The sequence below is a fragment of the Ananas comosus genome, linkage group 10 (assembly GCF_001540865.1).
Source record: "Ananas comosus cultivar F153 linkage group 10, ASM154086v1, whole genome shotgun sequence".
Taxonomy (NCBI): Eukaryota; Viridiplantae; Streptophyta; class Magnoliopsida; order Poales; family Bromeliaceae; genus Ananas; species Ananas comosus.
This window is the reverse complement of record NC_033630.1, coordinates 3,499,029-3,511,584: the sequence shown is the minus strand read 5'-3', so window position 1 is coordinate 3,511,584 and position 12,556 is coordinate 3,499,029. Positions and strand designations below refer to the sequence as shown.

General features: G+C 35.9%; 1 protein-coding gene across 1 annotated transcript; it reads right to left on the bottom strand.

Moving 5' to 3' along the window:
• LOC109716133 (transcription repressor OFP4-like) lies at positions 7,831 to 9,441 on the bottom strand. The gene has a single exon (XM_020241452.1). It carries the CDS (start codon positions 9,230 to 9,232, stop codon positions 8,027 to 8,029), a length of 1,206 nt encoding a protein of 401 aa, XP_020097041.1. The 5' UTR covers positions 9,233 to 9,441; the 3' UTR covers positions 7,831 to 8,026.

Genomic DNA, 12,556 nt, shown 5'->3' with positions numbered 1-12,556 from the left:
AATCTCATACTAAATACAATGTGCGGAAATCAAATGAATATTCTCTCCAAATTATAAAAGCTGATTTTATAACCTATAATGGGAAAAAGAAAAATCATATTAATGAGCACATGAAGCGGGTCATAATGCGACGGCGCTGGACCGTAGAATAATGATGGAGAAAGAAAAAGTTAAAGCACGTGAAGCGGGTTATAAAGAAAGAAGGCGCGATGAGATATCTTCCGCCAGACTGCTGCAGGGCGTGGCAAAGAAGAAATTCTACACTATTACACTTGCACCATATCATCAATAACAAGTCAATTATATTACTTTTTTTTCAAATAAAAGTACAATAAAAATACTTTTTTACAATCATGATGGAACATATATTCTTAAAAGGATTAATTTGATTGGTTTGTTACGCCACGTCACTAATATACCCATTGCATTCTAGAATTTTTCGTGGCGAAGGTAGATTGTGCAACAGAGAGGGAGAGGTGCGATGGAATACCTCTGACTGTGGCGGGGAGGGAGAGGAAAAGGATAGAGGATTGGCAGAGAGGAGAAGGGAGAGAGAAGGCGAGATGCATTGATATAGAGTGTAATGCCTCAATAGTCTTATATCGGATCAAAAAATGACTCTGATTCGATTATAAGAAGCCTCGCACACTAGTAATAATAACTGGGCTTAAACATTTTGGGCTGATGGTTTGAGCCCAACGAATTATTATTGTTAACGGGTCGGATCGTTATAATTGGTATCAAAGCCAAATACCAGTCGGAAGTACGCGAGCTAAGTGTTGTACAGGACAAAGCGTTACACCATTGAATTTGGTGGAAGCCACCTCTTGAGAATGTAGGAGCAACCTCTAGAATCTCACATCACTTGATAAGTCTATATGTCTATGATCTGGTTTTGAACCTGACCAGGACGTTAGAGTCTAAATGGGGCTTCTAAGAGGCAGCGCACGCTAGAAATAATAACTGGACTTAAGCAGTGAAAATCGCTAGTGGGTCGGATCGTTCCATGGGGAAATGGAAAGGTTTAGCAGTGAAAATCGTGACGGAGAATCGTGGAGATTTTTTAAAAACCGTGCAGTATTAGAGTATGTAGTATAATAGATACAGGAAAATGTGAAAACGTGTGGTATTAAAGCATACGGGTATATATGGGAAAGGTTATTTCATCATAAATATGATTATTTTATTTATTACCTGTTGGATAAGATCTGATGGCCTAAAATTTTCGTATAATGCCAAATTCTTTTTTAAAGTAGAAATATTTGACTGTTATAAAGTTTATGCTGACAACCAGCGGTCTGATGTGGTAGGAGGTGATAGTCATTATATTATATAATAGTGGCAATATTTGAAAGAAATTAAAAAGAAAACTTTCTCTTTTGTAAGTAGTATGGATATGGAAATATGGAATTTCCTCAAGTATCTCATATACAACTATATGAAGCATAAGTTTGTGAATTTAAATCTAGTGATTGCATTAGAATAAGCCAGAGGATATTGTCCTAGCCAACTGAAACTAATTTCAGAACTTATGAATACCCTGAATTGATGGTACCACCACACTAGTATCGCCAAAAATCAATGTTTTTTTCGGTCAGAGATGAACTCCTATGAAGAGGTAAATTTTGTCCTAGAGTGGTCTCGCCATTGATTTGGTACAAGCCTTGCTAGAGTGGTCTTGCCATCAATTTGGTACGACCCTTGCTAGAGTGGTCTTGCCCTCAATTTGGTACAACCCTTCCTAGAGTGGTCTTGCCATCAATTTGGTGCGACCCTTAATAACTGGTGCTCTGTGGCTTGGCAAAGATACTTTTGACAAGGGGCTTTGCATCGGTTTTGATAGGACGTTGGTTGGCAGGATGATTTTCTCTATTTACATAGATCAAGCTCGCGGTACCAGTGATCTAAACTGAAGATTTCTTGTTCTTGATAGAATTTTAAACAAAATAGGGGATTTATAAGTTTTGGTTAGAGAAAATGTCGATCATTGAAGATTAAATATGTAGATTCAAATGAAAGAATGTAATGACAGATGAAACCACCGCTAAATAGGTTAGTCTCTTATAACCTTATTGGTACTTTACACCGCGAATAAAGAATGTTTTTGATTTAATAAATGTTAACTTGCATTCACCATGTGGTGATTTTACTTTATGTCAGTCTAATCATTATCTAGTTTTGTTTTCTTCTGGAAATGAGAAGAAAAGTAAATAATGGTAAAAATTTAGAAAAAGGATCTGACTTGAGATTGGCTGGAGAAAATTTTGGTAGTAAAATTATTTTCAACGCTGCTCTTCAAGGCATTTATGAGTCCGTAGTATAACGATGCCAAAAATGGAAGTGAATGGCGACGATGAAAGTAAAAGGATACGCTTCTAAGAACTACTACTGCAGAGTGATATACCCTGATTCAGGATTTGTAACAAACAGAATCGAGTGAGTTGCAGTGTGCAAATGGACCTCAAGTTGAAGGAACCACTGGGATTGATGCCCAATGATTCGTCAGCACTGCTCGGCACTTAGGGCACTTGAATCCATGATAAGCTTGTACTAGATACATTGTGGTAATATCAATATATTGACTTCTTGCTAGTTTAAGACATTAAGGTATGATCCAATAGCTACGGTTGCGAAACTTCACACTTCAGAGTCTTCACAGTTGTCTATTGACTCCCCGGAATTCCTTGGCATCATCAAATTGTTCATATAGAATAATCTATGTACTCATGTAATTTTGGCATTCTGAGTATGCATTCTTTTATTCCCCGCAACTACAATGAGTGTTGATTTTGGCATTCAGAAGAACTTCACTTTTTCGTTTAAAGGATTTGACGTGCATTTAATCAGATACGAGATATTGATTATGAAAAATATATTTTTGTGGTGATTAAGTTTAAACTATAAAACTTTAGCTGGATTCATACGATCTACTATGCAAGCTGTATGAATCTGATTCACTGTCAACAACAAGAAATTTACAGTATATAAGTTCTATTTTATTTCAAATCTTTGCTGGTATCTATTGCTGATTTCCTGTACGTAGAACGATTACACTAGAGAGTCTTGGATTTTCTCCAATGTTACTACCGTGGCAACATACTTTGAGGCACCAACTGGATTGCAGTGTTCAAAGATAGTTAGCCCTTCACTTCCATTCAAAACTTACTTTCCTTTGGATTGAATCAAAAATGGCATGTGGATGTGTTTTTCATTTTGCTTCAAAAAAAAAGTTTTGCTGACCTTTATTATTGTGCTCTTTGTACACAACTGTTTCCCCTTGCTTCCTATAAGAGATGTCTATTGGCTTCTTTTGGACTCTATTGACATTGCAACATCCATTCTATCTTTTGTACGAATTACTCCAGTTTCCGCTTAGCAAGCTAAACAAAGTTGAGAAACTCATAATCCTTAGCAGTTTGCAACTGAAGGAAGACTTAACTTAAGGCTGTGAATAGTAGTAATTAGAACGCTTTTTCGACATAGCGGAATGCTGATTTTGAGATTTGTGAACACCTTTCTTAGATGCTAGAACTGATTGTTCTATTTTTAACTGTAGGATTAGGACGCTAGAAAACTCCATTCCTCTCCAAAGGAGAAGAAAATTCTTCTCTGTAACCCTCTTCTATGCAGGAATCATAATAACCAATTAAACATTTTTTTTCTTGCACAGATTATAAGAAGAAAGCTTTTGTTTGACATTCTTTTAAGTTGAAGTTACCATCTGGGACTGATCGAGTACAAATGTCATATGGAATAAATTATAACTAAAATCTTTGTAGTACAAATCATGATAGATTGCCAACAGGCCAATTAGGTCATTTCATGCTGGTTAGGAAGATAAGTGCTGCTAGTAATTTTAAGTAGAAAAGATCCTATAACGGGATAGTGACTTTTTGGGCTTTTTTATATTTAGCCCCCTCAAAAAAAAAATTTACAAATGGCCCTAACAAATTTATATTTGTATGTATAGCCCTCTCTTGCTACGCGCGTGTCACGTTGACAATTTTAAGTTGAACACGGTAATTGAATCACCGTGTTTTAAACACGGTAATTCAATCATCGTGTTCATATCCACACTTCAGTCCCTTTTTCTTACTTTAGAGGCAATAAAAAAATACAAAAAGGAACACGGTAATCCAATCATCGTATTTAAACACAGTGATTGAATTATCATGTTCAACTTAAAAAAGTCACCTAGGCACTCGCATGACAAGAAGAGAGATATTTATACAAATATAAATTTGTTAAAGCTATTTGTTAAAAAAAAAAGTTTTGAGAGGGCTAAATACAAAAAAAGAGTCCTGAGCTTTTAGTCCATAGTAAAATTTGATTAATTAGTGAAGTAACTCATGAGTTGTCGGCAGGCTTCTCTGTGGGGTTAAACTAGATCATAAAGATTGATCATGCATTGTAATCGAAAGAAAGAAAATAGTAATTTCAAGTACTCCTATAACAATTTAGTCTGAATCCACAGCCTCAGAATGCCCTGCTGACATTTTTCTGCACTGTACTGTTGCAGCAAATTGAACCAACAAACAAAAAAAACCTGGATTTTTAGGAGGTCCTACATCCTGGATTATAGAGGATCTAATCCCTTGCTTACCCATAGGGCACAGGAGCCAAGGAAATGAGTTATGAGGGGAACAAGATAGGCAAACAGAAGAGTACTCAAAGGGGGATTTATGATGGGATGTCCAACTAGAACCATCCACCGAATTTAAACCCCTACTTCCCTTTCTGCTCCCCCCCTCGCACCAAATGTAGCAGCTACACACAAATGCCTGCACCTAGATTACTGCTTGCAGGTAAAGGAATGCTCTTCCTTCTAGGCTTCCTCCCTATTTCAGAAGAAACTTAGTTACCTGCACCATGTGTATCCTTATATCTCATATGCCACACTTAATATTTTGATTAAACACTAAATTCGATAGATATGATCTATTAACATCTTAAGGGTCTCTATATAAGAAATTACATGCTTAGGAACTTATTATCCTCCGAATCAAGTTATTTTGAAAAATCAACGGTTTTGAAAATGAACAGCTTCCTTAACATAGTTAAAAAAGGCATATAAAATGTATGATTGTCGGCATATGTGCAATTTAGATATCACGAAACATATTTGATAAATTTTATTTCGATTTTGAGGTCTCTTACGGTAGAATTTTAATGGTGTGATTTATGGTGCACCAGATACATGTAAGAGCTCATTTTTCGAAAGATAGGTCGTGTATATGCATGAGTGATAGATAGAGACTTAATTGTTATTTATATTAATTAACGACCCTTTTCCTTTCTAGTTTCTCCTATGTCTCTAAAAGCTAGCTGGTAGGCATATTTATGTGTCTGCATATACTATGAAGAGTTGCTATCTTTTACTGCAAGGGCCGTGACAATACGAAGAGTCCGTAGTACCCAACAATCCAACATCTTGTTTTAGCTTCTGCAATTTTGGGGCTATTAGGCCCATATGTGGTCAGAGAATGCAGAGGTGGCAGCTTTTGATTGGGGCTATTTTTGAGGGTCTCTTTCTCACAATGGAAATTTGGAGCCACTCTGGTGCAGGAGAGTTTCAACAAAGATCCTAGCTCATGTCCCGTAGCTAGTAATCCAATTTGTCTCTTGGTTTGTAGACTTTTCTTTTTGTTTTCATGGTTTGCATTAAGTGATAAAATTATTTTTCCGAACTGTAGTTCTTAGTTGGCCTCTCAATCCTAGAGCATATTTTGTTATTAGGAGGGTGGATGCAAAGTGTTAAAAACAATAGTCTCATATTTCATACAAAATAGAATTTGATTTGATCCGTATATAACGTACGTGGAGGATATCTTCACCTAGTATATATGTTAAGCTTTTGAATTGGATCTGAGCTATTTACATGGATTGGGTTTAGATTAATACGTGAATTTTGTGTGATAGCATTAGATTCGTACCACATGCTAGTAGTGTTTAGCGTCTGTCAAAAGAAAGTGTTAAGAATAATAGTTCCATACTAAATACGGAATGGAGCATTGATCTGTATATAATGTAGAGAGTATGCACGCCTAATAGCTAATGCTTTTGGGTTGGGCGTAAGCCCTTTAATCCATAGCATAAAATTATTGTTTATATTATATATTAGTTTAAATTCCTAGTCTTAAAAGCCTATTTGGCTCTACTATATCCTATATGGGATTGTTTGATGAAGTTTAGATTAGGTAGTGCTTTTAGAAAGATCCTTGAACAACAACACTTCGAAGCTCCAAATTGGAATTCATGTTTTGAGAACTTGAATCTTTTTTGATTTTCATATCATCGCAGACGTTTTAGACTTTTCTGTGTGTGGGAGCAGATTGCATGTCAGAAGAGAGGCCACCATGAGAAGCAACCAAAATACTCCTCTTTTCACAGCTTTAATTAATACTCCCAAGAATCAGAGGTGCGTACATGCATTCTTATAAATTACTATCCTACACAAAACCCATTTGTTCCAGTTTTTATATCTTTTGCTGATGCTCAGAATAAGACCAGGCTCTAACGTGGGCTTTGACTTTTCCTTCTGTTGACGATATTTAAGCCAAAGCTGTATATATTCCTTCTTTTATAATAGGGAGGGGGAAAAAAAAAAAAAAAGAATTTGAGAAGCATATTGATTCTTAGGAGCATATATATATTAATTAAATGAGCTCAGCAACAGCGTGCCTTAGAAGGGGGGGAATCTAGCTTGCTTTAGCCTATAGACAAGTTAAAGAAAACATGGTAGGGCACTGGTGAAGTAAGTGCCTATTTCTATTTTAATGGATAGGAACAAAACTTAGATGTGTGTGTACACCTAATCTTTTTTTCTTTATTGACAAAGCCATCCACAACATCCGCATGTACATACATGGTGTTCTTGAAATTAAGATTATTGTATCTTTCTTAATTTCAAAGTTCAAACCTAAATTCTTTTTTTTAGCTTATTTGAAATCGTTTGATAGTGGAAGTGCCTAACCCGAGATAGCAGCATCTCAAGCCCTTTTTTATCTTTTTCTAACTTGAAAGAGATAGATTTGCTCGAATCCCAAGTTAGAGAGGCGTTATTTAAACAGCCTATAGCTTCTCCTCTTTTTGACCTTTCTATTCAAAACATTATATAGGATTTGGAGAATGAGATGAGAGGCATTAAAATTAGGTGGTGGGCACTGGGCACAGATGGAAACTGCATAAATGGGAGCTCCTTTGGAGTGTTAGTAAATTATGGCAAACAATTGCTTAAGTGCCATATCCACTAACCTCTTAATTGGTCAAACCTATTAGTTGTAATTACAAAGATATATTCTTAATATCCTATACTAGAGGAGAAAATTTTGAATGAGGAGCTTATCATTTAAATTTATTGGGCTTTTTTTTTTTTCTCCGCAGTTCAATACGATATTAAGATTCGAGTGAAAAGCTTTTAGATTAGAACAATTATTTAAAATTTGGACGTAGGATGAAATATATAGGTCGTCAAATTGTTTTAATACGAACCCGTTGAGGAGCTTCCCATTAAAGTTGTGCTCACTTACACAAGGCATGCAGCTTGACTACTTAATTTTAATTTGTTTAACAAATTCGTTGAGGAGCTCCCCACTAAATTTTTGTTGAGACAATGGATGATTAGTACGATTTACCTTATGCTCAAGTTTTAATAATAGTTTTTTCTTCGAATCGTTATATTATATTGAACGACAATTTTAGAGAAAGCCCAATGAAAAAGAATGAGGTGCTTCTCAATCTCACCACGATTTTCTTTTCTTTTCTTTTTTTCTTTTTCCTTTACATTGTTTTAAAGTGTATCATTAATATTTAGTTTGTGTTGGAGATAAATTAAGAGACAAAACTTAATTATAAAAGAAAAATGTCATAACTAGTTAGAGACTTAACAGTGAAACTCCTAAATAATACCAAAAGGTACAAGAAACAAGCACAGCAACAAAGAGAGGGAGAAATAAGAAACACATTAGAAATTAAAACAAGAAAACAACATAATAATTAACATGCACATTCTTTATTTGCCGCAAAATTAATTGCCGAAGAGAGCCACCCAGATGTCAGAGAAGGCCTGCAGGATGATGGGGTGGTGGCGCGGCGAGTTGAGCGAGAGGTACGACTGCAGCAGCCGCTCCAGCTCGTCGGCTGCGAAGATCTGCCGCTCGACGATCATCTCCACCATCGACGTCCGGAAGTCGGCGTAGGGATCGCTCGACCGCTTCACCACCGCAAACCCCTTCTTCTTCTTCGCCTCCTTGCTCGCCGCCGCCACCGACACCAGCGGCCGGAACCCTTCCTTCACGTTGCAGCTGTTGCACGAGCTCCCGACCGATCTCGATCTGATCCTCCGCCGCCCTCGACTCTTCTTCTCCTTCTCCTTCTCCTTCTCCTTCGTGTTCGTATTGCTTCTGTGCTTCGGCAGCGGCCGTCGGTAGAACTCGGAGGAGTCGGAGGAGAAGCTCTTCGACGAGAAGAACGTCTCAGTCTCTTCTCCTCGTTTCCCTGCCTCTTCTTCTTCTTCTTCTTCGCTGCTGAAGAATGCGTAGCCATCGTCGCTCTCGATCGAAGAAGAGCTGGTGAATCCGTAACTGTTGGTCAAGAGCAGCTTCTTCTTCTTCTTCTTCGTCTTCTTATTCGTCTTCTTCTTCGTCAGATCTTCTAGCTTTGCTTCATTGAAGCATCGGTGGTGGTTGTAGTAGCAGTAGTTGCGAGAGGCCGAAAAGCTCTTCGACGGAGAAGAAGGCGAAACCGGAGGGCAGGTTCTCCCCTCCGCCACTCCACCGGTTTCGTAGAATCCGCCGTTCTCGCGAACTCTCCTCTCTACCTTTGTATTCTTACAAGCAGAACTATTCGATCTCTTCGCGTTCTTTACGATAAGCGGCGGAGGAACTGCGTCGCGGTGATGAGGTCGGCTGCAGCGACCGCAGTCTACGGAGATCCGAGGGAGGGGGGCCGTGCGATGCCCGCGGGGGTCATCGGTGATCGGAAACGATAAAGAGCGACCGAGATCGTTACGGTCGCTATCGACGGTGCGGGTGTTGGGGACGAACACGGGGTTGTGGGCGACGTCGGCGAGAAGGGCTCGGCTCGACGTGTTTGCGGAGCTCATGGCGGCGGCGGCGGCGGAGGAAGCGGAGGATGTCGAAGGGTTGCAGGAGGAGCGGAGCAGCGACGCAGGCCGGAACATGCGAGCAAGCCGATCTTTGAGCTTACTACTACTGCTTTTGTTGCTCCCCATTAATCACTCTCTCTTTATCTATCTATCTATCTATCTATCTATCTATCTTTTTCTCTCTTATCTTCTATGTCTCTATTTCTCTCTCTTTGTTTATGTCTCTCAAAAACTAGCTAAGTTTCAAATTTGAGAGAGAGGGGGGGAAGGTTGGGGAATATATATGGATACAGATATATTTATATATATATATATAGTAGACTTAAGGAGAAGGACCCAGAGAGAGAGAGAGAAAGCGGGTATTATGTTCAAAAAGATGATAGATACATAGGGATCTTACATCATTGGCTCATTATTATAGAGCAAGCTCTGAACCTTTGGTGGGTTGGCTTTTTGTGTTCTAAATAAAAAATAACCAAAAGAAAAGAAAAATACTGTCTCCGCACCCAAATACACCCGAGAGTGGAAGGTAAATCTTACATCTAGTCTATTCAAGAATCAAAATAATATTTTTAGATTGTTAATATTAAAAAAAAAAAGAGTTGTGATAAAACTAATAGAATATATGAGTTAAATTAGAATACTATTGATAGCAAAAAAAATTTTTTGCTACCAAGTTTATACCCTTTGGATCAATTACTTTCATCATTTCTAACCATTGGATTAAATATTATAATCCAGTGGGGACCACTCAACCCTAGGAGGACCACTCAACCTTAAGTGACTAATATCATCATAATCCTATAATTTTTTATTTAAGGGTTAAAAACTTGATAGTAAGAAAAATCTTTTGCTATCACTAGTATTCCAGCCTAACTCTAAAGGTCAAGACCTACAGTTATTATCTGGATTATGAATCATTTTGGATTGGTCGTCCAACCTTTTAAAATTTTAATTTTACAATCTATTCTTTTAATTTATTTGATTTGAATCAGTTAATAGTACTTTAATTATTAAAATAAGTAATTAACTTAAATTGTAAAGTTAAAAGTAGTGTTGACTAATTCAAATCAAACAAATTTTAAGATTGGCTAGTAAATTCAAAATTTTAAAAAATTAGATAGTCGATTCGAAATGGCCTATAGTTTAGATAAGCTCTGGACATTTTTATCTAGAATAAAATTTGCACCCCGCTTTTAAATGTCCAGATAACATTGCTCAAATAAATAATATTTTATGTACCTGAAGTATCCACTGAAATATTATTGATGAAATAGTACGTAGCATTTAGTACAGAATATTTTGTATATAAAAAAAAAGCAAAAGTAACCGGAAATAAAGAAACAAACTATACGAAAAGCGTTACTAGGACAAGTCGATACACAATCATGGAGAGAAGCTTTCACTATGATTTTGCTCCCTTTTGTGGCATTTGCAACATTACTATAAATTAAGAAGGACAAATATGTTGGATCTTAAAGTTTGACCTAATTGCACTTCATCAGTTGTACTTTAAAATGTTTTAATAAGGTTAATGATATCGTAAGATTAATAATGTCCAAAAAAATATAAAATTTAATTTAAAAATTCTAAATATTTTAAATTATGTTTAACGATATGAATCGTCGATTCAGAATCTCTATCATAAAAAATGATCGTACTCATAAGATTATAGTAGCTATCCTCTATATATAATATATATTTAATAGATAAGCTTGCAATTTATTTGAATCAGCTTCAGAAATGAATACTTTTTCATAATAATCCTAAAAGGTATGAATGCGAGCTTTATAGAATGAAATGACAATCGTGAGCTATAATTAGGCGTAGAATTTTAAAGAATTAAAATTTTAAATATTTTTTGCACTTTTTATGTAAATGTTTAATTTTAATCCAACAATGTTTCCGCAAGATTTAACATTTTTTTGTCCTGTAAATAAAATATCTAGTTCTTTGAAAAAGCATGAAAAACCAAAAAAATGGTTTTTTTTATGAAATCACTTTTTTATGGTTTTCGTTTTTTAGATAAATAATTTGAAAAATAAAAACGCTATATTTTCATAAAATCTAGAAAATGATATGTATGCGGCGTATTTATGATATGTATGCGGCGTCGTATCCAGCATACAAGCTCTCTAATTAGGCAACGTGTATATATACGGATAGTATGTATGGAATCCGTACGACCAAGGGAGTTGCTACGACGCACCCTCGCATTCATTTAATGCTACACGTGAAAAAAGCACAAAAAAAAAAAGAAAAAAAAGAAAAAAAGAGGTGGTGCTTTGTATTGTATGTGTTGTACAATTTTTTTATTTACTCAACGTAGGGTGTTGTGTTCACCTAAAACCCGTGACGTATCAATGCAGAGGGGTTTACAAAAGGGTGCATTAATTTTTTTAGGAACATTTTTAGTTGAAGTGTTTATAATTTGGTTAAAAGTTTTAGTAATTTAGTTAATTTGGTTCAGTAGCCAAATCAAAATCGAGTAGAATTTTAATCATTAGATTTGTAAACATTAACGAAATTTCAATGAACGGTCATTGTACTTTAAACATTCATGAAAATAAAACAAACATTACTGACCATTAATGATGATAACTGAAATTATTAAAATCATACATAATTATTGCAATTACCAAACATGTGTGTAATGTATATATGTTAATGATTGAAATAAATGCTAACACGTGGGTATACAGTAGTTACAGTACATTTAAAAGAGCTCTAATAGGGGACTATATATGTTGTAGTAAAATTTGAAACCTTTTTTTTTTGGGAAAACTTCAAAAACCCTCCTTGTGGTTTCAATTTTTTTCACTTTAATACCCTGTAGTTTAAAATGTATCAAGTTAGTACCCCGTGGTTTCTCACTTTATCACTTAAGTACCCTGTGGTTTAAAGTGTATCAAGTTAGTACCCTGTGGTTTTGCACTTTATCACTTTAGTACCCTGTGGTTTTAATTTTGTATCAAGTTAGTACCCTATAGTTTTTTAAATCACAAGGTACTAAAGTGATAAAGTGTGAAACCACAAGGTACTAAAGTGATAAAGTGCAAAACCACAGGGTACTAGCTTGATACATTTTAAACCACAGGGTACTAAAGTGATAAAGTGAGAAACCACATGGTACTAACTTGATACACTTCAAACCACAGGGTACTAAAATGAAAAAGTGTGAAACCGCAGGGGGGGTTTTTGAAGTTTTCCCTTTTTTTTTTCCTAAAAAAACATAGTTTAAACTTTAAACATCCAAAGAAGAAATCACCCAATAGCGATGTCAATGGATCAGTTTCAAGGCAGTTTTTGCAGAATCCAAAATCGAACCGGAATAAATTAACAATCGAAACATAAAACTGTACTCAAACCTAACTGGGTGTAAAAATTCAAAACTTGAAATCGAACTCAAATAAAAAAACTAAATCTAACTATTTACTATATTAAATATTA